Below are 27060 nucleotides of genomic sequence, written 5' to 3' on the forward strand. Positions count from 1 at the left end.
ACTAATAATTTGTGATAACTACTTGAATTATTATTATTTTATAGGTATCAAAAATGCATTATATTTTCATAGATGCCCCCCCAAATTGTTCGTACTTATACAAATATTCCTCTCTTCCCATTCTTGCACCTTATAATTTTTTATTACACACTTTTAGCGGGTGAGAAGACGAGGAAAGTTCGAATAATAAATTCAACATTTTAGTCCGGAAAGGATGAACCAAATTGTAACTATAAAGCGTCTTTTTCTTTTTTTTTGTCATTTTGGCTGAGTTCTTATGATGCACTTATTATATTCTAATCATGATTTTTCTATTTTCAATTATTTACTTATTAAAAAAAAAGGCTCCAAATTAAAATTTTAAGAGCGTCCACAATTGGGTTTCTACCAAATGGTGCTCTTAATTAGATTTTATCTAGGGGATTTTTTTTGTCAATTTGACAAAAATACCCTCTGCTCTTCACCCAATGCCCCCGATCGTCGGTCGCCTCCGCTACCAGCCCCGCCCTTGCTCCCACCACAAGCCGCGCCACCCGTCGCCTCCTCCCCCTCCTCCCCCGTCGATCGCCCTTCCGCGTCGCGGTGGGAGCAGTTGGGTAGAGCTGAGGCGAGCAGCGAGGGCACCAACGATGGAGGCAACAAAGAGGCGACGGAGGCGGCCTTGCTGAGGGAGGGGGACAAGGCTGTCGCCAGCTAGCGGCGTTGCACAAGTGTCACTATCGCGAGGCATCTCCTTCCACCCGCATCTCATCCCATGCTTCGCGATCCATGTTGTAGACGTCGCCCCTCGGCGAGCCCTCGGTTGGGTACATCCTCTGCCCCACCACCGTCGCATTGTACCGCGTCATCCCCCGTCGCATCCCCACGACTAGTGCCTACTGGCACGCCACGAGGTCGTAGCACTCCATTGTTGCGATTATGCCATCGGCGTCCCCTGCTGTGAATATTCGACCCTCGATCACCCCCGTTGTGAACCACCGTGGGATGGGCATCGAGGGAGGAGGGGGGGAGGAGGAAGGGCGAGTGACATGCTCTCACCACAATGAGGAAGGGTGGGCGATGAGGGAGGAGAGGGGGGAAGGAGGAGGAGAAGTGGGAAGGGGGAGAGGAGGAGGGGGGTGGGGGCGACGGACGACGGTGGTGGCAGTCAAAGTGAAAGGTGGAGGAGGGTAGTTTTGTTAAATTGATGAAATGGTGCCCCTTAGGTAAAAACTAATTAGGAGGGTGTCATTTATAAAAGTCAAACATTGAAGGGTTTTTTTCAGATAAAATGTCCAAATTTTAAATTATTTTTTAGATAAATAATTTTAAATATATTTATTGGTTCATTTTGGCACTTATTTCATTCATCAATATGCTATCCTTAATTAAAAAAATGTTATCATATGAGCATTATTTTTTTGAAAAGATTATTACAATTTTATATTAATATGACTAAAATGATTTTTGTTTATTTTATTTATCTGTATACGCATGCAGCGTCATTAAAAAGCCTCAATTGACTTTTTCTTTTTCTTCAAGGAAAAGCCAATAAAAAAGCACCGAGAGAAGAGAAGAGGGCAAAGTAGGTAACGCGGACGAAGAACAAAAGAAGTGCCGTTCGTCGTCTCTCAACGTGGAAAAGGTAAGATTTTGATGTAAAATTTGTTATTTTTTCTGTGAAATCAATTCATATCTTCGTCATCATGGCGATCTGATAATAACTAGGGTTGGGGTTTCAAGATTTAAATTTCTTCCCCTAGTGTCTGTTTCGTTCATCGCATAAATTAGATCGGTTTCCTTTGTCTGCGCTTTCTCATCCATACACGTGGGTCTCTGGATCTTGTGATGAGAGTTTGAGAAATGCCATTTTATGTCCGATTCCGTCGGTTGTGATGGGATTTGGCTTCTTTTTGCGGGATGTTTCAATGAGACATTCTTCGATTTTGGACAATAAAAAGGCACCTTTTCTTTTTACGAAGGGTATCCTGATTCGAAGAGGTTGTCGTAGGAAGTCATACGTATCGGTCTATTGTTTATGTCTTATTTGCTATGCTAAGCGTTTTCCGCGAGACTAATTGTTCTGTTGCACAGGCACGAATTGGTCAAGGTATCGAAATCAAAACGAGGGTAAGTCCTTATAATTAGATTTGTGATAGTTTTTGGAGAAAAATGACATGGTTTCTTGATATTTGATTTGTTCTTTTAAGATGGACATTCAAAGAGGATTTTGTGATTCGGGCATTTTCTCTGAGTCAGAGCGAATGTTGTTGTTAACTTGTTATCCCCTTTCCTTTTCTAATATCTTTTGGCTATTATGTTTCTTTTCTCTCTCTTTTTGTTCTTTTATTATTATAAAATAAATATACTTCCTTTGGTGGTCATGAACTCGCCCTACATCAATGTTCCTACCAGAGCCAAAATTGCTTGCATTGGGCGAGTTTGTTAAAAGAGCTTTCCATGATACCATCTATCATTATATATTAGCTATTGCTAATTTTGTTCCAACTAATATAGTTTTTCTTTGGATTTCAGTTCAACATGTCTCCATCATCGAGTTTGTGCATTAACTATTTTTCATGGATCTGGTACTATCTCTTACGTTGAAACCAATGAGAAATATATTGGTAATTGCGTCCAGTTGAACTTGAGTTAATTTTTTTTTATGATACACTTGGCCATTTAAGTTTTTAAATTATTTATGGTTCTCATTTATGAAACAACTCTTAAGATTTTTTTGTTCTTTTGCGCTGTATTTGAAATATATGTATATATATGTTTTTCAAAAGCCTTTTCCTAAAATTTGATTATATCTCAGATAAGTGGATTATTGGTAAGTAAACAAAATTAGTGGATTACTTACTATGTGTGTTGCTTGGTTATTTTGTTTTACATGGAGTTCCATTATCTCCTTGTTTTCAAAATAATGAAAAGTTGTCTGACTAATATAAGCATAAATTCAGCATTTTAGTTTTCTTTAGTTGCATAGTTATTCTTATAAGATAATCATTTTTCTGTTTACTTAAAGAAACTTTTCTTGCCTTCGTGGCATACAGACAGGTAATGGAGAACAAAATTCAGGAGGGTGAATATTTGGCCCTAATTAGTGAGCTCACTAATACAAATACTATACAGAATCATGAGGTGGAGTTTCAGCAACCTGACATTGAAAAACTGGAACTTGTGGAGGTGAAGGCTAATACAGAATGTTCAGAAGGTGCTTCTGAGAATGAGATAGAATTCCTTTTGCGTAGAGTTAAAAGTACTGCAACAATGCTTGCCTACCTGAAATCTAAAGCAACAATCATGGCAATTCCTCAATTAGCTCATACGTCATGTGGGATCAAACATCAAGAGGGGGTAGGGCTTGTTGACAAACATGGGATACCAGTATCTGATTGGTTTAAGGATGTTGATTGCCCTTCCTCGGAAGATTCAGATGTGGAAGTTCAACTGACAAATATTCCTCAGTTTGAATCTTTTGATGCCAATGATGGAGCATATACTGGTGAATTACTCAGTACAGTACACATGGTATCAGATGTCATGGAATCTCTCATTAAGAGAGTTATCATGGCAGAAACTGAAGCTGATAATCAGAAGGAAAAAGTGAAGTTGGGCATGGAAGAAAATACAAAGATGACCCTTCAAATTGAGATCATGTCAGCAAAGGTTGAAGAGATGGAAAAGTTTGCACTTGGTGCAAATAGTATTCTGAATGAAATGCGGCAGAAGGTTGAGGATATGGTCGAAGAAACATTAATACAGCGACAACAAGCTGAAGAGAACAAGCAGGAGCTTCATCGTGTAAAGCAGAACTTTGAGACATTAAGATCATTTGTTAAAAGTCTTATCAGTGTCAGAGAACTCCTCCTATCATCGGAGCAACAATTTCAGACTGTTGATGAACTTTTTGACAGGTACCTTATTCTATTTACTTGAGCCAACCGCATTTTTGTTGCTTTAGTTATTAGATTCTAACTTACATAAGTTGTTTCTAGCTTGACTTGTAGTATCCTTAACTTTTGATAGTTCCTGTGTACATCTAATTAGCAATATCATCATTTGAATTAAGAAGTCAAGTTTGTATTCATAGCTTTAAGCCATGTGGTGGCACTAAAATAGTTAAAAATAAAAATAAGGAAAGTATCTACATTTTGCCGTGGTATATATTTTCTATTTCATTCTCTTGTCATATTTGCTAAAACATCTTTTTCTTTATTGTTTTGATTCAACTAGTACCGGGTAAAACTTTTAGTACAATATAACTTAATATGTATGTGAACATCATAATGTATTTTGATGTGAAGTTATGGATATCACTCTGATGTCTACATCTGTTTAGTGTAAATCATACTATTTATTTCCTAAATGGATGTCTACATCGTGAGATTTCAGTATTTGCTTTATCATGCATGGTAATTGCTTTCTCATGCTGATTTCTACATCGTGAGCTTATGATATTTTTTTAATGATTCACATTGTCTGGCTTTTCTGTTTCTTTCATGAAATGGATGTGAATAAAGTTTCAGTCTCTCAGACTTATCACCAGAGTCCAGTAGCACTCCTGTGGTAGTATGTATTTTCATAGCCAACATATCAAAATTTCTTTTATATTTTTGTCGGATTTTAAAATTGAAATCCAGAGGATTACTTTACCAAAGAGCTCTTTGTTTCGATATACAGGCTGCTTGTTGAGACGACTCATTTACAGAATGATAAGTTTCAGAAGGAGGCTGAAGTTCAGAAGCTCATTGAGGAGAATGTGAGATTGAGAGCTCTGTTAGACAAGAAGGAGGCTGAATTACTAGCCATGAATGAACAATGTAAGTTCATGGCTATTAGTAGTGGCAATTAATTGATCATATATTGAACAGTTGAAATATTCAACGTGGTGATCCTTCTACCACACTGAAAGTTTGTGGTTAAATTCTTTAACTGTACAGTTCTGAGTGTGCAATGGTCAAGTACATACAGCTTTTCGGACATGTTGCAAAATGTAACTGGCTGCTACATTGATCGACCAAAATGTCACTGGGATTTATGAATGTGCTATCATCATTCTGATTATTATTTCAGAGAATCGAAGAGTGTCCTTATATGTCTTAACTTCTATGCTTGTTTCTAATGAGCAATGCTAGATCAGAGATGTTGGTCCTATTGATGTTTTGTGCCACTCAAGGATCCAAGCGGGAATGATCATCCTGTTTCTCCAACTAAAACTCGTCATTTTCATGTACCACACTTTCTTTGTTCTATTCCTTTTCTAATGACTATTGGTGACATTGTTATTATGTTAACAGGAATCATATAGCTCCCATATCATATTGGTTCAATTTTTAGCTCTGCTTGATTTTTCTCTGGTTCCTCATTTTTGTGGAAGAGCATCATATCTGAAATCCTATCATAACACGGTTGAAGTCATACTGATACAATTTGGAAATCATTCATTGCCTTCTTTGTTCTCTGTACAGGTTGATGTTTTTGCTGCATCTTTACTTTCATCTTTTCGTTATGACTTTTTATGTCACTCTTTATTGAACTCAAATCAACCACTAGGATTGCCCGTGCCTTTAGATTCTCACAAGCTCAAATCAATCATGTGTTTTCTTCTTCCCAAAATTTAAAAGAGAAAGACACCCATTTTTATAACATTTTATTTCTAGTTCCAATTTCCACACAGAACATTCTCCATATGTCAATAATAATTATTATAATGATACTAAATTACTAATATCAGTAGTAATAGTAAGTAGTATTAGCAACAGGAAGAAGAAAATGATCATGATATGATCAAACTTCTGACCCAAGTTGGGTTCATCTCGAAGGCTTAGACCCAACCAGTTGGTGAACGCCAAACGCACCGTTTCTTTATCTAACGGCCATGGGCCATTGGCATCGACGTCAGCATCGACTAACCCCCACGATCTCGTACCCGAGTAAATACCACGAGATAGCTCATCCGGGTCCCATGTTTTCCATCCTCCAAACCTCAGCTCGCTACTTTCGGGAGTGAAGGTAGCGGAAAAAAGAGGCTCCTCGATTCGCCCTCTTTTCTGCTTGGATTCGAGCATCGGATCGCAGCGAGGGAAGGCGTCGCGATGAGGGGAGCAAAGCAGCCGATCTACGCCGGGAGGGCATGGGTGAGGCGGCAGCCGCCCAAAGTGAAGGCGTTCCTCTGCGTGGTCACGGGCATGGCGGCCCTCGTCTTCCTCCGCTTCATCGTTCACGACCACGACAACCTCTTCGTCGCTGCAGAGGCCGTCCACGCCCTTGGAATCTCCGTCCTCATCTATAAGCTCACCAAGGAGAGGACCTGCGCCGGTGCCTGCCGCCCTCGCTTTCCCTTTGCTTGCTCTGTTTTGGTTTATTTTGATCTGTTGTTAATTCAAGAAATCGATCTTCGTATAGTTTTTGATAAAAAAATCGTAAATCTTACTTCTTCTGTGTGCTTGATTTGATTGTGGATGTAGCGGCGAGAATAATACTTGATGAAATTTTGTGATTTACCTAAAGGGTGCTTTAGATACGATGACTCAAGAAAGTTAATTGTTCACCGTCTGACATAATTTATGGGCTGGAGCAGTATCTGATTTATCGTCAGGGTTCTGATTTGTGAGTTTGTTGGAGCTACCGTTACCGTTGATGGTAGGGTTATGACATGGAAGTTTGGAGAAGCGTATTACATCGTTGCTACTAGCAGAATTATCAGCTGATTACAAAGTTCAAAAATTCTGCTCATGAGAACTTCGAAAAGATTGGCTTTGGGTGGTTAGTTATATTTAGAACATGTTCTATTTCTGGATTGAATAGATGTGCCTGCTTAATGACGGTTTAAGTGAGTCTACAATTTGAGCTTATCAAAATCTATCATAAAATTCATGTTGCTATATGGACATTTGCATATTCTCTTGCTTGCCCCATTGTTGGTGTTATTTTTCCAGCATTATCATTTATGAGTACATGTGAGACCATGAAATAAAAGAACTACAAGAAAAAACCCTTCTTAGAATTTATCTGATTATGGATTTCTTTAATATATTTTTGTTATGTTTACTAATTTTTCCAATTAAGTTATTCAGTTTCTGTCTCATAAGGAGTTCCAACTTCGTTTTGAAGTGAACTAACATTTTTTTTTTTGGGAATCTGGAACATTCTTTCATGGAGCATTGAAATGCTAAAAAAAAAAATAGAACTTCTAACCTTATAATTTCTTTCACATGTATCTTCAAATAGTTGATTGCATCAAACTTTTTAAAGATTTATTTGTATTACTTATATGTGAGGCTCTTAGATATTTGTTTTTACTAGGGAGTTGAATGGATTTAATAGGTCATGAATTTTTGTTGCTTTGGAATTCATGGTACCTACCTCTAAGCTTATATAAATTGCACTTATCTTCTTGAATTGATTTCGTGCATTTACAATTCTTAATTTGCAGGACTTTCATTGAAGTCTCAAGATTTAACAGCTTTGTTTTTAGCTGTCAGACTTTATTGCAGCTTCGTTATGGAATACGATATACACACATTGCTAGATTCTGCCACTCTTGCTACTACTCTTTGGGTTATTTACATGATTCGATTTAAACTGAAGTCTAGTTACATGGAGGATAAGGACAACTTTGCCATATATTATGTGGTAAGATATGTTATGTATGTTTTCAAAAACAAAATGATAATAATCTCATTGGAAATTATTTTCTTGGTTGAAGTAATGGCTTTAGCCTACTCTTTGGAATATTTTGTATTTGTGATGGAGGAAATGTTCTTCAAATTTGGGTGATGAATTTGTTTTTCAAAGTTTGTATTTCCTTCACTCGGGTCTCAAGGGTCAATAACATGGAGGGTTGGGATTTTGAAGGAAATATACAAGTTTATTAAAAGTTTATTTTTCTTCTACTAAGAGTTTCTTTTAATTTAAGCCTCTTTGCTAGTCTCAGAAAATTTTCTTAGCTGCTATAACAGTGTACCTTTTATTTAAGATTATAAATGGATCAACCGTTTTTCTGTTTTATATGATTGTAGGTTGTGCCTTGTGCTCTGTTAGCCTTTGCAGTTCATCCTTCTACATCACATAACATTTTCAATAGGATATGTTGGGCATTTTGTGTTTATTTGGAAGCTGTTTCAGTTCTGCCCCAGTTACGGTTGATGCAGAACACAAAGGTGCAACCTGAATTCTGAGATTCTTGTAAATTTTTTATAAAAGTTTTCTAATTGTATCTTCAACATGCTTTCTAGATTGTAGAACCATTCACAGCTCATTACGTTTTTGCTCTGGGGGTTGCAAGATTTCTGAGTTGTGCTCACTGGGTCCTTCAGGTTGGTTTAGTATGAGATTTGGTTCTTTTATGGCAATATTGTTCATATTTGCATTTTGATTAGGAATTATTAATATGTCACCCATGTGCTTTTAACAGATTGATTTCTTAAGCATAGGCAGGATAATTTTATTTTCTCCTACTGTTCATGATCATGATAATTTGTAGGCTACTGGTTCTTCATCTATTAACATAGAAAGTTGATTGACAATAACCTATTTACCATTTATAAAATTGCTGCAAATTTTCTGTGTTTGTTTGCTTGGATAAATTGCCCTACTATATTTATTATATTTTGAAATTCTTAACTTGAGTTTTCAACATCATTGCAAATCTGTTTTTTCTTGAATTTCAATTCTGAAACTTTTAATCTAATAATCAGATTTTAATGTGAATATATGTTCTTTCCATAAACCCTGTTAGTGAAGCCCATACATAGTGCACCATTATTGTCCTGCTTCTTTTTTGTGTTATCAGTTTGAAAGGCATGTGTATTGATTTTTCATTTATTTTTGTTGTAGTAATTTTTATGGTCTGGCCTATCCTACTTCCAATCTATCTGGATATCTCTCCAGGTGACCAATATTGGTGTCCATATTTTACTGCATACCAAAGATCTACTATTTGTGTCACTGTTTTACTGCAATTGGACAGACAATTTTCACTTTCCCTCCTCTCTCGATCTGCTTTATACCTTCAAAGTCATAGTTTTATTATTTGTATTGACAGCCACAAGTTAGCTTTATCCACAATGCATTTCCATACTATGACAATCATTTGCATGACCCATGATAGGTCTAATTATATGGAGCCACACAGTTATGAGTAATGAGTTCTACTTTGCTAGTATAGGCTAGCATTATACTTTTTATCTCTGAGGTGAATATTATAAATGGAACACAAACTCACAAAGAAAAAGCTTTTGCACTATCTTACTGTAGAAAAGGTGGCTGGAACCTTTGTTATTCTTGAAAAAAAAATCCAACTCGAATTCTGTTGTTTCCACACTTTCTGTAATCATTCCTAATTAATTGACTTGTAATTGTCCTTAAGTGTAAAGAATAAGTAGAAGATTTAAGAAAAAACTAGTTAGAAAAAAAATCAAGAAAACATATGTTGTATACAAGTGTTTTTGACATCATGCAGAAACAGATACATACATTTTTGGTAGTAAAGTTTAAATAATTTGTATGGGAAGGTATGAGAAGTAAAAAAATCTAGTTACCAGAGAAATTTGTAAATGTGAAATAAGGGAATCTTTTGGAAACATGGACATTTGTTATACTTAAACATATGTTACATGAAGTATTTCCTTTTTGGTGTCTTTTGTAGGTCCTGGACACTCGTGGGCGATTGTTGACAGCTTTGGGGTATGGCTTGTGGCCATCAATGGTTCTTCTTGCTGAAATAGTTCAAACTTTCATTCTTGCTGATTTCTGTTATTATTATGTGAAAAGGTAACTAAAAATCTTCTTGTGTCTACATTCCCATATGGAAAAAATTGAAATCTGAAATCGATCTTCCCTTTTTTGTTCTGCCTTTTCATTTCTCCTGCAGTCTCGTTGGTGGACAGCTGGTGCTCCGGCTTCCTTCTGGCGTAGTGTGATCCTATGTGATCTGTGCCACACTTCAGTTTGAGTTCATTTGAATTCTTTGTTGGTGTAACTGTAATGCCTCGTCTCTCATGCAAGCCTATGCTGGTTGTGGATTCACACTTGTGACATCTTAAGTTATGAAGAAGTCATTTCCATGGTTACGAAGATCAATTCTCGCATATAAGACCACCTTAAAGTGGGTGGGGATTGCTTGTTATCTGTGTGCTAAGCAAAGCATAATGCTAGTAGTTATTTCAGGATAATTAAATTGTTCTTTTTAACAGAAGGCTCTCTTAGTAGTTGTAAACTTATCACACAGAAGCTTTCTGCCCTTTGTCATACTCTTGTGTTCTGGGATGAACTTTGACAAAGCATTAGAGCATTAAGATTATTCTTTTTCTTGTTAAAGGCTGATCATCACATATTGAACTTGTCAATGTTTGTGGTCAGCAAATTTGCTTTATTTTCTCATATAGGTTGGTAAAAGCCACAATTTTAAAGTAATTCAACTATGCTTGTTATGGATATCTGTGGATTCCTAATATATTCAAAATATTAACCAACTTGATGCAAGTAGGCAGTGAAGCTTAAATCAAGCTGAAGAGAGAACATTTCAGGGCACTTCTATCTACATACTTGGTGACTGAAATATCAGTGATGGCTAAACACCTTCAAAGAACCAATACCAGTTGTTAAGGCAACCTTAAGGGTGGATTAGCTGTTCCAGCATTGATGAGACTGCTTGAAGCTGTTCCAACTAAAAGATCAAATCAATGCTGCCAGGTTGGAGAAGAGGAATTTATAGTTCATTCTTTAACACATTATGGTGTGACATTCTTGTGGGATGCTGCATTTGAAGACTATGAAAAAAAGAGCTTCTGCATACTGGAACAGGTGCCCTACTAAAAGGAAGATGAGTGATGACTTCCGGACGGCTTCCTTCCAACTCCATTAATCTCTTTGACTCCTTTTTTAACTAGTTCTCATAAGAATAAGAACCTTGAACTCCCTACTCCATCATCTTTAGGTCATTGCTGTCCCCCACTCCATCTCATTTTGCACCGACCCTTCCCTCCAAGCTTCTTTAAATACCGTTACCATTCAGTACAGGCTTCACTCATCCAAACTTCAACCCAGACATGGTGGACATGGCTTCTCTCTTGCTCCTACTCTCCATGGCTTCTCTACTCCTATCCCCACTTTCACTGGCTGACCCCAACGCTACCACCATGCCCACCCCCTCAGGTGAAATCCAGAGGGAGATGGATCAGCAAATCCTTGCGACCGTACTTCCAGACTCGTCGTCCAACACCCAACCCTTCCTGACTTCTCCCACGGGGAAGTACACCGGCTACCTCCTCCGCCACAAGACCACACCGGAGTCCGGCGGCTACGGAAGTGACTTCTGCTACATCCAAATACAGGACACGGTCTCCGGTGACAGCGTGTGGGAGTCGGAGTGCGAGCCAGTGAGCAGCGCGAACGCGTGCACGCTCGTGTTCTCCGACACTGGGCTCGCGGTGCTCGACGGGAGCCAGTCGGTATGGGATACTGGTGCCAGCAACGGCAACAACTTCCCGGCGACGTTGGAGCTGGCCGACCTGGGCGACATGATGGTGGCAGACAATGACGGGGAGCTGGTCTGGAAGGCCAGCGACGATCCGAGGGTGAACCAAGGTTGCGGGTCGCCGGATCTAGGATCAGGGTCGCCCACGTTCGTCGGTGGAGACGATAGCTCTCCGTTAGGCCAGCAGCTGCCACCGCCGCCACCGTATCTGAGCGAAGGAGCTCTGCCTTTGGCGCCGGCATCGCCTCCAGTTGTTGGAGACGACAACCTCACATCTGGCCAGGCGCCGCCACTGGCACCAACGTCGGCACCATTTGCAGCACCCACAAGTGGAGACGAGAACATCCCATACAACCAGCAGCCGCCATCATATTCAAGCAATGTAGCCTTCGGCCAACAGCAAGAGCAGCAGATGTCGGCGTTCCACGGCTTGCACGGAGTGAACCAGCCATTGGTGGACAACAATGCTTACGACAGTGGGTGCTCAAGGAAGGAGGGATTGATCGGAATCCTCTTGGTTGTGGTTAGTCACTTGGTGCTTCGTGGTTTATGATGGAGCGAGAACATTAACACGGATGATGTGACGCTTGAATTGGCCAATGTGGGAGGTTTGAGTTGTGGAATATGCCGTAAGAGTCTTCTGATGTGTCTGATGTCATTCACAGTGTTACTACTTCTTTTGCTATTAATTTAAAGCAAATTGTGTTGATGAATTTTTATGTTGATGCTGCTGTTTTCTACCCTAAGACGTTATTATTCCTTTCGGATGTGGATTCTCTTTCTTCAGAGCCTGAAATATATTTAATGTAGTTTATATTCATGTTTTATTAGCATCAATCAAATGCAAGACCGAACAAGCATCATTGTTATCATATTTATATTGATGTTTCATTCTTTTTTCCCTCGACAGGTTTGTAGATTTGTTATTGGATTCGGATCGGGTTATCGGGTCAGGTCCATTTGAGGGCCTGCGTGCACACCGAGATGTTTCTATTTGAGGGAGAAGGCGGGATTCAGCTAGGGTTTCTTTTCCGGTTGGGCAGGCGGCGATGCAGAGCAAGAAGAGGCGACGGGTCGATCCGCCGACGATCCACCCCCGGAATCGGTACTCGGAGAAGCCGCCGGACTTCGGCCTCCTCGCCTACCTTTACCCCTCGTTCAGCCCCTACGTCTTCCCATCCTCCCGCCCCGGCGGCCGCCCCTCCATCGACTGGACCGACTTCAACGCCACCCGCGAGCTCACCCGTGTCCTCCTTCTCCACGATCACGGCGTCAATTGGTGACATCTCTCTCCTTCCTTTGCTCCCCCAACTGGGGGTATTGATGACTTCGCTTTTCTCACTCTCCTTTGTATCTGTAGAACTAAGCAATAGTCAGTTTATGAAATTTAACGTGAGCATGGATAATATTTCATTTGTGTTGGATTATATAGCTATATTCGAAAAAAAGGGGATCTTTTTCAATATTTTGAATAAATGTTTTAATATTTTGATTGTGCCCTTCTGCTTATCCCCTTCGTTCTTAGGAGAATTTGCTTGATTTTTCTTCGTTATATCTACCAAATTCTTTTTGCCCCGTTCATAGTTCCCTTTTTGAAGCACATATTATTAATTGTTAGCAGACAAGTTCTTAGATGCTTCCCTGCACGCTTATAATATTATAGATGCTCCTCTAAATTTAATAAGCTTCTATGAACACATTTTGGGATATTATAGGTACCCTTCTAAAGTTACAAACCTCACCATTACCTATTCGATTTAAAATTGGAGTATATATGAGAGTTTGTTAAACTTATAGTGCAATTCAAAAGGGGTATATGTAAAATTTTTACATATTTTGAATGGTGCACATAAAATTACCCTTTGTAACTTCACATTCACAGAAGAAGTTGCAGTTTTGTTGTTATTATTAGGATCTTTGGACTTAATATTACTAAATTATTTGATATATTGTGTTCTATAGCAATTGTTCCTTTGTAGAAAAGCTTCCACTTGTATGGTTTCAATTTACATAAGGGGGATTGTACATAGAAATAGTCTGATATTTGACACTTTTGCAGGTGGATCCCTGATCGTCAGCTCTGTCCTACAGTGCCAAATCGATCAAATTACATCCATTGGATTGAGGACTTGCTGTCCTCTGATCTGATCCCAGCATGGGACTGCTCTGATAGAAAAGTGAGAGGCTTTGACATTGGAACTGGTGCGAACTGCATATACCCTCTCCTCGGTGCATCTCTCCTTGGATGGAGTTTTGTTGGATCAGGTGAGCTATGTGATCTCTAACCTTCTGCTCTCTAAATAATATTTGAATGTTGTTGTATTTGATTAGTTCTTAATTCCTGAAAATGCAGCATGGTAAAAGAACTTTGGTTGTAGATGTAACAGATGCGGCATTAGAATGGGCTCGAAAGAATGTAGAGAGCAATCCCCACCTGTCAGAGTTGATTGAAATCAGAAATGCAAATGATTTTTTATGTTCCGCTGAAGTCAAGCCCAAATCAGGGAAAATTATTGAGGGGGAGCTGTTCGCAGAAGAAAAAGAAGCAGAATCCTTGGAACCAAAGCTGGTGTTGAGCAGCTTTTCTAAACCTCATGTACTTGTAGGTGTGGTCAAGGATGATGAGAAATTCGACTTCTGCATGTGCAATCCTCCATTTTTTGAGAGCATCGAAGAAGCAGGTCTAAATCCCAAAACTTCTTGTGGAGGAACTCCCGAGGAACTGGTTTATCCTGGTGGAGAACAAGCTTTTGTAACTCAAATTATCAATGACAGTGTTGTGCTGAGGAACTCCTTTCGGTAAGATTTGAACCTATTTTATTGTTAGTATATGTTACAACTTTCCGAAGGAGGTCACATTCTGTTTATTTTTGGTTGTAGGTGGTTCACATCAATGGTAGGGAGAAAGGCAAATTTGAAAGTTTTGGTGTCAAAGCTTCGTGAGGTTGGGGTTTCTTTAGTTAAGACTACTGAGTTTGTTCAAGGCCAAACAGCAAGATGGGGTCTTGCATGGTCATTTATAGCTGTAAAGAAAAGTTCCATTGCATTAAATACACCAATAAAGAGCCATCATTCCTTCATGCTCGAGGTTTGTACATCAAACACACTATTGAACTAATAGACTGATGTATTTAGAAAACTAAAACATTGTTATATGGTGCATCTATAATAAGCAATTAAGTAATAAAACATCTTTATTGGAAATGACCATTTTGAAAAAAAAAGATCAGCCAGATTGGATGATTCAGACAGTGTCAGGTTTTTTGGCAATAGTGAATTACAAATCTTGTTCTTTTAAGAAATCCTGAAATGTGCTTGATTTTTCTTTTGCTAATGATGACTTTTTACCATTTCTCTGGTACTGCAGGGGCTTCAACGACAGTTTGGTGCATTCCAAATATTGAAGGCTGTTGAATCTTTTTTCCTGGCCAATGGTGCCATTTGTAAATGTGATTTTTCATCATTTTTGGTTAATGTGAGCTCTCTAATTTCTGAAAATTTCTGTTTATATTTGTGTCATATTATGCATTTCAAATTCTTTAACTTCATGGCCTTTTTATAGGTTACATTATCAAATGACCAGATAGGTGATTTACTTAAAGATGGCCTTGCTAATATAGGTGGAAGAGCCATTAGTTCGATGTCAAATACATCAACTGACTTGAAGTTTCCGAAGGAACTCTTGTTTCATGTTTCGGTATATGTCGTACTAAAATGTACTCGATGCTAATTTGTGGTTTAGCTTCTAATATCATCATATGCTTCTTCTAGGTGTTTGAGCAGTCTCCTGGCACAGTTTTAGTAAGAGGATCACTTTTGCACAAAGACAATCCATTGTTAGGTACTTATCTTCTCTTTGGCGAATGCATGAAGTTGCTGATTAGACTATTTGCTGATGTTAATATGATAAGAATTGTTTGAGTGTTTTATGTTATTTAGTGAATTTTCCTCTTTTTTTTTTCTGGGAATCTCTATTTTCAACATCTTATTTTCTCTATCAGTGCCTATCTGTTTTATGAATTACCATGACAGAAAAATCTAGATGAATTTTGTAGCTTAACTAAAAGGATGTATTAAGCAATTGAATTGTAAGGAGTTATGAACGAGCAATGGAACATACAAGTCCAGCTGTGTCGAAGTATTTCAAAACATGCATGTCTGACCTGCAAGAGAAATTTTCTCCTGTCATAGCTGTGCAGCTGGTAGCGAGACATAGGTTGATTGATATGGGTATCAGAGTATGGTAGTTAAAGTAGTTGTTAGATCGTGCAGGGTTCTGATTATACTTACGAAAGATATAATTCAGTTAAAGTACATGCTTATTTGGTTTTGTGTAGTACTGGACATACTGTGGTTACCATGGTCAGTTTCAGTACTATGATGGTCACTTCATCTTTTGCTGTACGTTCCTAATTGCTCTTTTCAGGAGTGTTGTCTTCTTTATTTTCACGATTGGAGGAAGCTCTGAAGAATGATTTCGTCAACAAATTGCGTGGGAGCTAAATGTTCTCCTGGTGGCCAAATGTTGTTATTATGGCAGAACAGATGCATCATCTGAATTGGAAGGAAGAGAAAGGTGGTTGCTTTCAGGCTGCTAACTCGAGTTTTGTTTAGACCAGGAGGTTTGAGTATTGTCGTCTCTTGAAGTTGCTTGATACAGAGATCCTTTTTGGGCTTTTGGTACTAAAATATTTGTATATGCTGTCGAGTTATTAGATTACTTACAATCCTGTGCATTAATCTGATGGTGTTATGAATGCTTGATACTGAGAGAGGATGGTTACCTCAAATATCATGGTCGTGTTTTACCTTCTAAACTCCATCAAATGTCCAATTCTTTCATTTATGACTCTTCTGTGTGATTTCTTTCAGAAGAGAGCACAGAGAAAAGGTCGTCATCTTACTAATTAAGGTCGTGACAGCTTTACTCTGATCATTTTAAGGAAATATATTAATTAAGTATATCTGTCGATTAGACAGACACGTGGTGACAGAATGATTAGGGGGACGAGATTAGTGTCCTCGATAGAAAAATAACGTCATCCAATGATTATGTTTATATTAATATAAAATAATATATTAAAATATTTTTTTTTTCAAATATCGATTAGTTTTTAATTAACTTAAACTCTAGTTTAATTAGTCTAATTGAACTCGATTTAACTAGAATATATATGAATCAATCTTTAATCTTCATTTAATCGATTTGATACTTGATCGTTATACTTTAGATCAGATTAAATTCAGTTCAAGTTAAACAAATTTGAATAAGTGAAATCAATTTGATAACACTTTCAAAAAAATCTAAATTGATCGAATCTTATTTGGGTCAATTAATATTTAGGCTCAAATTAAATAAAATAAAGATAATGAGATAAATTACATTATACTGGGCTAGGTTGGGCTAGCCCATGTGCACTAGTTATGCATGCACCATAGTAGGCTAGGCCAATCCATAACCCATGGATTGATCATATATATCACACATGATTTGCCCATATTAGGCTGGGTTAAGTTAGCTTATAGGTTGGGGTTTGACCTACGAGCGAACTTGGCCTGCTAGATGGGCTTGACTTATTGATTAGACTTAGCCTGTAAGCTGTGACCTGACCTATGGGTTAGGCCTAATCTGCTTGTTGATTGGGCTTCATCTATTGACTAGACCTAGTTTGACTAGACTTAACTTGTAGGTTGTGACATAATCTATAAGCTGTGACCTTACTTGTGGGCTGTGGCTTGACCTATAGGTTAGACTTAACGGTTTCAATCTAAATCCTATCTAATTCCCTCAATTTTAAATTATGATGTCATAAAATTATAATCAAGCATCTATTAATTAGTTAATAAGTTATCAAAACATAATAAATAATAATAGATTAAAAAATAAACTACTTAAGAAGGAAATTGTATTCTTAATAAAGTTTCGTATAAATCTAATAAAAATTTTAGAAATACATATGACATAAATAATTTTAATATATTTTAATCACAAAGTAAAATTAGAAACCTTTATAAGGATAAAAGAAGATTTTAGAAACTTTATATAATATGTTTTAATCTGATAATAAATTTTTTGACATTTAAAAGGAATAAAAATTATTTTAGAACTGCATATAATATATTTTAATTTAAGAATAAAATTTTAAATATTTAAAGGGATTGAAGAAATTTTTTATTTTTTTAAAAAGATGAGGAAACCTATCTCTTCTCAACAAGATGCAACTCTTCGTTCCTCCTATTACTAGGCTTAGTTTGGTGAGGAATAAATGAGTGAAATCCCCCCCCTTAAATAGAAAGAGGTAAGCCCTCTATGCAAGAGATTTTTTTATTCTCATATTTATTTAATATTTATTTTTATTTAATTTATTAACAAAAATGGCATTATCTTACTTGAACGGTTGAATAGTTATGTTTTAAATTTTATTAGTAAGAAAAAAAATTAAAAAATCATGCATAAATTGAGGGATTGATTATATTTCTCCCTTGTTAAAGGAAATTTGTTTTCAAAATTTAGCTTGCCCTAAGAAACTACTTAATGATATTATTCTTTTATATCTTTTTCTCTTTCCTAAATAACTTTATTTCTCAAAATATCCTTTTTCATCTTCAATATCTAGATTTGTTGCTCTACAAAGGTGGTATCATCTTTTTAGTTATAATGGTTGGTAATACATGACATGGGATGTATTTTTGATATATTTCTAAAGCAGAGAGGTAGAATACACCAAAGGTCAAACCAAAACCATGGACAATGTCAATATGTATGTCACAAATCGACCTTCTATAATATCTTAAATAAGTCAATGAATCTAGGGGCTGATTTTGGCTTTTGACTAAATCTCATGACTCCCTTGGTTGGTGATACATTTAAGAAGACGTGATCATCAACTTTGAACTATAGATCTCTTCGCTTTTAATTTGCATAACTTTTCTAGTGACTTTAGGCTATTAATAATCCTTGATGTATAGTTCAAAAATTATCAACATCTCGTTAAATCAATTGAGATTCCAAGAGCTTTCACTCTCATACCTCATCCTAGTACACAAGTGATCTACAATTACTTCCATAAAGAGCTTTAAATGAGGTCATCTATATATTAGAGTGATAATATTAGGACTCTAGCTAGGAGAGTCATAATTAAGTTTTATTGAAAGGGATATTCATGTAAAACCTACCTAACCGACCTTTATTAAAGAGGTGAAGAGGCCGACTAAGAATAAGATTAGTTTGGAGGTTGCTTTTTAGAAAAGCATTAGGAGTTGGTTGGAAGTAGAAGTCTTGAATAGGAGTCCTATTAGGAGTTGGTTAAAAGTATGAGTCTTGAGTAGGAGTCATATTAAGAGTTGAGGTTTAGAATCCCTATAAATAATTGTATATTCATCCTCTTTTGGAAAGAAATAGATGAATCTTTTTAGTAGTCTTTGAGTAGCAACTTGGAGGAAGGAACCCTTATAGAGTTCTAAGGAGGTCGTTCCCCTAAAGAGATCAACTCCAAGCTTAGAATCTATAAGGGTTCTGATATTTGGTATCAGAGTAGCATTCTTGGTATCTCGTTGCCCTTCCATAGCTATCCATTAGCCCTCCACAGTTGCCCAAAGTAATTTCCACAATCGCTTAAAAGATCATTGCCGAATTCCGCCGTCATCTCTACCACCGCAGATCATCCTTTGATTTCTTTGTGAATTATAATAGGTTCTAGTTTCCTACCTTACCACTACTGCAATTTAGTTCCTTATTCAAAAATCCAAAAAAGTTATTCCTATATTGCTGCATAAACTTTTCGTCGTAAATTTTTCATCTCTACGACGAAAGATGTACTGCGGAATTCCAACTATATAGCACAATTTATTTGATCTTGCTACTATATTTTTTCTATCAAAATCTCTACGAAATTTTTACGATGGCTTTGACACTTCCTAACAGGAGATTTTCCTTTGGTTTCGTCAAAAAATTCTCAATATAAACTATTGACCTTTTATGTCCAAATTGCTACACTTTATACGTAAAAACCTGCCGTAGTACCTTTCTGTGATCTTTAATTTTTCCAAACCTTCCACACCCCATGCCATTAACTTATCAACAGAAAAAAGACAGGGACATCTCTGATCTACAAGCATATGCTATAGCTTCTTAAGAATTAATTGATACCAAATTTGAAACATTGGAATCTCGAATTGAATTGCGACTTGAATCGTGCTTGGAGGACAAATTGCGCGCTTTGTTTGCAGAATTTAAAATTGAACAACCATTGAGTCCAACCAAATTTTAGTAAGGAGAGACTTTAGAGAGACCTTTAGAGAAGGAGGGATAGCCCTTGGACATACTTCAGCCACGCATGAGGGTGGAATTCCCACGATGGGAAGAAGACGACTCGACGGGGTGGATTTCATACGCTGAACGTTACTTTCGCTACTACCGAATGTTAGATGATGCTATGGTGAAAATTACTATCATCCACCTTGAAGGAGATGCTATTCAATGGTACAATTGGCTGAAATATAATCATGGGGCTCTGATGTGGAATCAATTTAAGAACGCACTACTGAATTATTTCAGACTTATGGAGTATGAAAATATCGATAGCCAACTCGCAAAGATTCGATAAACCTCTACGATTCAAGAGTACCAAACTAAGTTTGAGAAGCTATCCTACCTTGCTCATGATTGGATTGATCGTCAATTGTTAGGAACATTCATCGAAGGACTCAAGCCAGAGATAAAAGGGGAGGTTAAGGCGCGACAGCCCTATACCGTAACAGTTACAATTTCTTTCACCCGAATGCAAGAAGAATAGCTCAACTAAGACGCTCAAAGGATGAGAACCTCTCCTAGGCCTATGGTATATAAACCTCTTTCTGCTCCCAGCTATCCTTTGCTGCCAAAAAAATTGACAAGAGAAGAACTACGTGACCGATCAGCAAAGGGACTTTGTTGGCATTATGATGAGTCGTGGAACCACGATCATCACTGCAAAAGGGGCCACCTCCTACTAATTTAACCTCTTGAAGACATAGAGGAGGAGGTCCAGGAGCATGAGGAAGAGGTCGCGGATGAAGAACAGTAGTCGGTTGATATTACAATGCATGCCCTTGCCGATTACACGAACTCGCAAATGATGAAAGTGGGAGGACTTCTGAAGCAACAACCTATCACTATTCTTATTAACATCAGGAGCACTAATAATTTTATGAACACTAAGGTTGCTATTCGGATGGCCTTACCTATCGAGAATTGCAGCAGGTTTGATGTTAAGGTCATCGACGGACGAATTTTGAAGTATAATCATAGGTGCCCGCGGGTGAAACTATTGCTACAGGACTAAGAGATAATTGCAGATTTCTTCCTCCTCCCTCTTGATGATTATGAGGCCGTGCTCAACATTGAATGGTTGACGAAATTAGGTAATATTTCCTGGAACATTGTGAAACTAATTATGAAATTTTATAGTAAGGGGAAACAGGTAATACTGTTTCCCCTTGATGATTGCAGATTTCTTCCTCCTCCCTCTTGATGATTATGAGGTCATGCTCAACATCGAATGGTTGATGACATTAGGTGATGTTTCTTGAAACTTTGTGAAATTAATTATGAAATTTTACAATAAGGGGAAATAGGTAATACTACACGGGAAACGTGGGGGCGACGTAACGACGATTTGCACACAACGAATGGAGAAGGTTTTGCACAAAGCATGTAGTGGCTTTTTAGTATAACTTGAGCAATAAACTAAGAGAGAGCCAACAGAATTTGAAGATCCAAATCTACTTCCTTTGCTTGCTGAATTTTCAGATATATTTGACGAGTCGCACAACTTACCTCCTACCCGTCGGTATGATCATTGTATATCGATTCTTCCGGGCAAACCTCTAACAAATACTCGGTCATATCAGTATCCACATCTCTAGAAGGATGAAATAGAAAGGATTGTAAAATAAATGCTTGAAATTGGAGTTATTCAGTCATGTTACAGCCCCTACTCTTTACCGGTGCTTCTTGAACGAAAGAAGGATGAAACACGGCGAATGCACATTGATTACTGAGCTCTCATTGGCATAACCATCAAGGATAAATATCCTATTATAGTAGTATATGAATTGCTTGATGAATTAAAGGGAGCATGAGTCTTTATAAAGCTGGACCTTCGATCCGGGTATCATCAAATACGAGTGTGCAAAGAAAATATACTGAAAACCACCTTTCGAACACACAACGACCACTACGGATTTTTGGTAATACCCTTTGGTCTTACCAATGCTCCCTCTACCTTGCAGAGCCTTATGAATGATATTTTTTGAAATTATCTTTGTAAGTTTGTACTGATTTTCTTAGATGATATCCTTATTTATAGCCCTTCTCTTGAAAGTCATTTTTAGCACTTACGACTTGTTTTGATGATTTTGCAAGAACATATTCTTTTGGTTAAAAAATCAAAGTGCAGCTTTATTCAATAGAAAGTAGAATATCTTGGGCATATCATATCAAAGGAAGGTGTGGTGGTAGACCCCTCCAAAATTGAAGCAATACAGAACTGGCCGACCCCGAGGAACATAAAGTTGCTACGTGGCTTTCTCGGTTTAATAGGCTACTACCGCAAGTTCATGAAAAACTGTGGAAAAATTAGTGCACCCCTTACTTCCTTAATGAAAAAAGATTCTTTCTAGTAGTCGGACAAAGCCACCACCACCTTCAATGAATTTAAAGCCATAATGACGACAACGCCCATACTAGCGCTACCCGACTTCAGCAAGACTTTTATTATTGAAGCCGATGCCTCCGGAGTCAAAATTGGTGTTGTACTAATACAAGATGGCTACCCTCTCGCTTATACCAGTAAGACATTATCTCTTTCCTATCTCATGATGACTATTTACGATAAGGAGATGCTCGCGATTGTGCATGCGGTGATCAAATGGAGACCGTACTTGATCGGGTGACGCATTCAAATCAAGACCGACCATAAAAGCCTAAAATATTTCTTGGAGCAAAAGATATCTTTCCCTTGTTAGAATCAAGAACAGCACTAAGAGGGGGGGTGAATTAGTGTAGCGGAAAACTTTTACGATTTCATAAAATATTTCGTACGTTCGAAGGAAATCAATTCGGAAAGATAGTAACTTTAAAACGTAAGAGAGCGTAAGTGTAGTGAAAGCAAGATGAGGAGAAGAAGTACTATGCTATGAAATGATTTACAGTTAAAGAAGATTACTCAAAATGAAATGCAAACCAGATTTAGAGTGGTTTGGTCAATATGACCTACATCCACTTTTGGATTCCTCCTCCAACGAGGTCTCCGGCATCCATTAAAGGCATTCCTTCAATAGGTGAAGACCAACCACCTCTTTTACAGTGTTTTCTCCTTTTCGCGGGTTTATGAGAGAACCTTTACAAGTCTCACACCTCTCTTGAAAGATCTCAACACTTAGAAAGCGAGGAGGAGAACTCTAGTACTTTTACAACTCTTTAGCACTTTAAAGACTCAAGAATATATCAAGTTTCCGTGCCCTTTCATGTAGAAAAGGGTAGGGTATTTATAGATCCTAATGGCTTTAAAAAATAGAGCCAAGAAGTGTCTCATCTTGAATTTCTGGGGTACTGGCGGTACCACTGTCATTACTGGGCAATACTACCACCTGACACCTGACACTAGGCGGTACTACCGCTCAGTCTGGGCGATACCACCGCTTGACAGAGCTCGGAGACCGAGCTCTGGCAGTGCCACCGCTTGACAAGGGTGGTATCACCACTGGCAGTAATAACTACTAGCGGTGCCACTGTCTGACAAGGGTGGTACCACCACCCAGAATTCCTGGGAGACCGAGTCTCCCAAGCGGTGCCACCGCCGACCAAGAATTCAGGGGCTGAATGGGCTACTCCATTCAGCCCAATTCAGCCCTATCAAGGGCCCAGTTGGCCCCTAATTAAGTTAGTGAGATTACCTCCCAATCCTAACTTAATTTATGCTATAACTACGATAATTAAGACATGTTTATTGCACTTCTTATTCCGGTACGTTAATTGCTCTTCTAGCGAGCTTCCGGCGAACATCCGATGAACTCTCGATAATGCTCCGACGGACTCCCGACAAGCTCCTGGACTTTGCGACGATCTTCTTGGCGAGTTCTGACGAGCTTCTATGGCAAGCTCCTAGACTTCTCAATTGGTTCCCGCAGAACTTCCGACGAACATCCGGACTTCCGACGAACATCCGGACTTCCGACGAACTCTCAAACTCCCAACGTGATCTCGATCTTGACTCCGGCACAACACCCGCTTTATGTCTTACTGCCATCGTAGTTAATCCTATACACTTTTCTCAACATATAGATTAGATCAAACAAATTACAATTACCTTCATCATCAAAATTTGAGATTCAATAATCTCTCCCTTTTTGATGATGACAATCAATTGATGATGAAGTTAACCTTAACTCCCCCTATCTATATGCCATACTTGAGAAAAGACATTATTGAATTCAAGGCTTTTGAATTCTAGAGACATATTGATAAGTTAAGTTCATTTAAACTTATCAATACACACATCATGATTCCTATCATTATCTAACATTCTCAAAATAATGTCAAAGCATAATATCCATTTTCAAGATATTTTAAATATGAAAGATGGCAAAGATAACAATTCATCATTCTATGGCAATATATCAATTTGTAAAATTACAAGTTAAGCTCTAGATATCTTATCATAATGAAAAAAATTTATCAAGCGAACATTTCAAGTATATATGATGAAATACATTACATACATTTGTCATAAATTTACCACATTTTGGTATTATTTCTCTCCCTTTGTCATCAACGAAAGGGAGAACAATTTCAACAATGCAAGTGTGGTAAAAATTCATGCCACATTTCAATTTGTATACCAATCATATTTCAAGCATTCATGACATGGTATCATTCAAAAGTTCTCACATTAAAAGTTATAAAAAGAGATAGCTTCCATCAACTTCTCCCTTTTTTCATCAAAATCCATTGAGAACCAACTTTGTGAAATGATTTGAATCAAGTCAAAAATGATAAAAGAGATTCATTAAATTATGCTTCAATTTTCACAAGGATCAAGATATTCATATGAAATCAAATCCTCGCTCTTGCAAGTGTTCATCTCATAAAAGAATAAAGATTCTTCTTTCATTAAGAAAGAATTCATGTGAAAGAATCATTATATAAAGGATAAAAGAAATTCTAATAAAAGAAATTTCATGAATAATCACATCAAATCCATTTCTCATTAAAAATTCACAAGAGATAAACCCATAAGAGATGCATTTGTCAATTAATTCCATGTATCAAAAATCATTAAGTGATGGAGCAAGGGTATGAAGTAAACTTGATATGGCATAAACTCATGAAAGCTTCATTCAAGAAATCCATTAAGTGAAAGATAATTCGAAAAAGATATATATTCAATTCATGCATTTGGACAAATTAACATTCCTATTTCTTTTCTAATAAAATCAAATTATTCTTCACTTAAAGGCTTTGTAAAAATATCGGCTAATTAATGTTTTGTATCAATAAACTCTAGGATTACATTATGATTAGTGATATGATCTCGTATAAAGTGATGCCTAATATCAATATGTTTTGTTCTAGAGTGTTGAATAAGATTTTTTGTTAAACATATTGCACTTGTGTTATTACATTTTATGGGGATATTTTTAAGATGAATCTTATAATCCTCTAAAGTGTTTTTCATCCACACAACTTATGCACATCATGCACTAGTTGCAATGTCCTCAGCTTTAGTTGTAGATAGTGCAACCGAGTTTTGTTTCTTGGATGACCAAGAAACAAGTGCGTGTCTTAAAAACTGACATGTTCCAGATGTACTTTTTCTATCTAATCTACATCTAGCAAAATCCTCATCAACATATGCAATTAGTTCAAAGTTCTCAGATTTTAGATATCATAATCCTAGATTTGTGGTTCCTTTAAGATATCTAAGTATTCTTTTAACTACTTTGAGATGAGATATCTTAGGATTAGATTGAAACCTAGCACAAAGTCCTACACTAAACATGATATCTGGTCTAGTTGTGGTGAGGTAAAATAAACTTCCTATCATACCCCTATAAGCTTTTTGATCAAAGCTTTCTCCATTTTCATCAATTTCTAACTTAGTGGAGGTGCTCATAAGAGTGTTGATAGCCTTTGAACTATCCATATTAAACCTTTTTAGCAAATCTAAAGTATATTTTGTTTGACTAAGAAATATAGCATTACTTAGTTATTTGATTTGTAAGCCCAAAAAGAAAGTTAATTCTCCCATCAAACTCATTTCAAATTCAAGACTCATACTTTTAGCAAATGATTCACAAAGAGATTAATTCGTGGAATCGAAAATAATATCATTAATATAAATTTGAACAATAAAAAAATTATTTTTAAAATTTTTGATAAACAATATAGTATCGACCTTGCCTTTAGAGAAATTATTTTCAATAAGAAATGAACTAAGTCTCTTATACCAAGCCCTTGGGGCTTATTTTAAACTATAGAGAGCTTTAGTCAATTTAAACATATGATTGAGGAGACTATCATTCTCAAATCCGGGAGGTTGTTCAACATAAACTTCTTTGAAAATAAAGCCATTAAGAAAAGCACTTTTAACATCTATTTGAAACAACTTAAAATTATTACTACTAGCATAGACAAGAAGCATCCTTATGGCTTCTAATCGAGCCACAAGAGCGAATGTCTCTTCATAATCGATACCTTCTTCTTGGTTGAAACTTTTGGCTACTAATCTAGCCTTGTTTCTAACCACGATGCCAAATTCATCTTGCTTGTTTCTAAAGACCCATTTAGTACCAATAACTAAATGGTCATTTGGCCTAAGAACAAGCTTCCATACATCATTTCTCTCAAATTGATTTAACTCATCTTGCATTGCGATGATCCATGAATAATCTTTCATGGCCTCATCAATGCATTTAGGTTAAATTTGAGAGAGAAAAGCGACGTTGACACAAAAATTTTTAAGAGAAGAACGTGTTTGAACCCCTTTAGATGTGTCTCATATGATTAGCTCCTTAGGATGAGCATCTAAATACTTCCAATCCTTGGGTAAGGATGTTTCGAAAGTAGATGCATCCAAGTTGCTAGATGGAGAAAGGGTTTCACTTAAATTCAAAGCATCAAAATTAACATCATCATCAAAATTATTTTTCTTAATTTTGAAAACCTCATTAAAAACAACATGAATGGTTTCTTCTATAATCAAAGTTCTTTTATTAAAGATACGAAATACTTTAGAAATATAAGAATAGCCAAAAAAAAAAATTCTTCATCGGATTTAGCATCAAATTTTCCTAAGGCATCTTTTTCATTCAAGATAAAACACTTACACCTAAAAACTATAAAATATAAAACATTGGGTTTTTTATTGTTCCATAACTCATAAGGAGTTTTGGTGAGTAAGGGTCTTATTAGAACTCTATTCATGACATAGCATGCCATGTTTACGGCTTCAACCCAAAAATATTTAGGTAGGCTATGTTCATTCAACATGGTTCTTGCCATTTCTTGTAAATTTCTATTTTTTTTTCTACTACTCTATTTTATTAAGGATTTC

At 37.0% G+C, this 27060-nt stretch overlaps 4 protein-coding genes across 14 annotated transcripts; all 4 read left to right on the plus strand.

Moving 5' to 3' along the window:
• Nucleotides 1-579: 579 nt before the first annotated feature.
• Nucleotides 580-5062, plus strand: LOC135585151 (uncharacterized). Of its 8 annotated transcripts, XM_065158339.1 has the most exons (6): nucleotides 581-806; nucleotides 1522-1624; nucleotides 2074-2109; nucleotides 2515-2567; nucleotides 3036-3899; nucleotides 4666-5062. In XM_065158339.1, the coding sequence occupies exons 5-6, from the start codon at nucleotides 3043-3045 to the stop codon at nucleotides 4835-4837; spliced, it is 1029 nt and encodes a 342-aa protein (XP_065014411.1). In that variant the 5' UTR covers nucleotides 581-806; nucleotides 1522-1624; nucleotides 2074-2109; nucleotides 2515-2567; nucleotides 3036-3042; the 3' UTR covers nucleotides 4838-5062. The 8 variants fall into 8 exon arrangements, with proteins under 8 accessions (XP_065014412.1, XP_065014411.1, XP_065014409.1 ...); XM_065158340.1 differs by lacking the exon at nucleotides 2515-2567 and having other exon boundaries at nucleotides 580-806; nucleotides 3040-3899; XM_065158335.1 differs by lacking the exon at nucleotides 2515-2567 and having other exon boundaries at nucleotides 584-806.
• An 891-nt stretch (nucleotides 5063-5953) lies between these two features.
• On the plus strand, nucleotides 5954-10236 carry LOC103973363 (uncharacterized). The gene is made up of 6 exons (XM_009387911.3): nucleotides 5954-6303; nucleotides 7421-7620; nucleotides 8007-8147; nucleotides 8223-8303; nucleotides 9635-9759; nucleotides 9860-10236. Exons 1-6 carry the CDS (start codon nucleotides 6081-6083, stop codon nucleotides 9906-9908), a joined length of 819 nt encoding a protein of 272 aa, XP_009386186.2. The 5' UTR covers nucleotides 5954-6080; the 3' UTR covers nucleotides 9909-10236.
• A 793-nt stretch (nucleotides 10237-11029) lies between these two features.
• LOC135642498 (uncharacterized) lies at nucleotides 11030-12240 on the plus strand. The gene has a single exon (XM_065158702.1). The coding sequence runs from the start codon at nucleotides 11037-11039 to the stop codon at nucleotides 12015-12017; it is 981 nt and encodes a 326-aa protein (XP_065014774.1). The 5' UTR covers nucleotides 11030-11036; the 3' UTR covers nucleotides 12018-12240.
• A 217-nt stretch (nucleotides 12241-12457) lies between these two features.
• On the plus strand, nucleotides 12458-16310 carry LOC135642220 (uncharacterized). Of its 4 annotated transcripts, none has more exons than XM_065158186.1 (8): nucleotides 12459-12743; nucleotides 13524-13729; nucleotides 13852-14263; nucleotides 14345-14552; nucleotides 14832-14939; nucleotides 15027-15161; nucleotides 15236-15305; nucleotides 15891-16310. In XM_065158186.1, exons 1-8 carry the CDS (start codon nucleotides 12514-12516, stop codon nucleotides 15965-15967), a joined length of 1446 nt encoding a protein of 481 aa, XP_065014258.1. In that variant the 5' UTR covers nucleotides 12459-12513; the 3' UTR covers nucleotides 15968-16310. The 4 variants fall into 4 exon arrangements, with proteins under 4 accessions (XP_065014257.1, XP_065014258.1, XP_065014255.1 ...); XM_065158184.1 differs by having other exon boundaries at nucleotides 12461-12743; nucleotides 13843-14263; XM_065158185.1 differs by lacking the exon at nucleotides 15891-16310 and having other exon boundaries at nucleotides 12458-12743; nucleotides 15236-15512.
• Nucleotides 16311-27060: the final 10750 nt, after the last annotated feature.

Source organism: Musa acuminata, chromosome BXJ3-7 (assembly GCF_036884655.1).
Source record: "Musa acuminata AAA Group cultivar baxijiao chromosome BXJ3-7, Cavendish_Baxijiao_AAA, whole genome shotgun sequence".
Classification (NCBI taxonomy): Eukaryota; Viridiplantae; Streptophyta; class Magnoliopsida; order Zingiberales; family Musaceae; genus Musa; species Musa acuminata.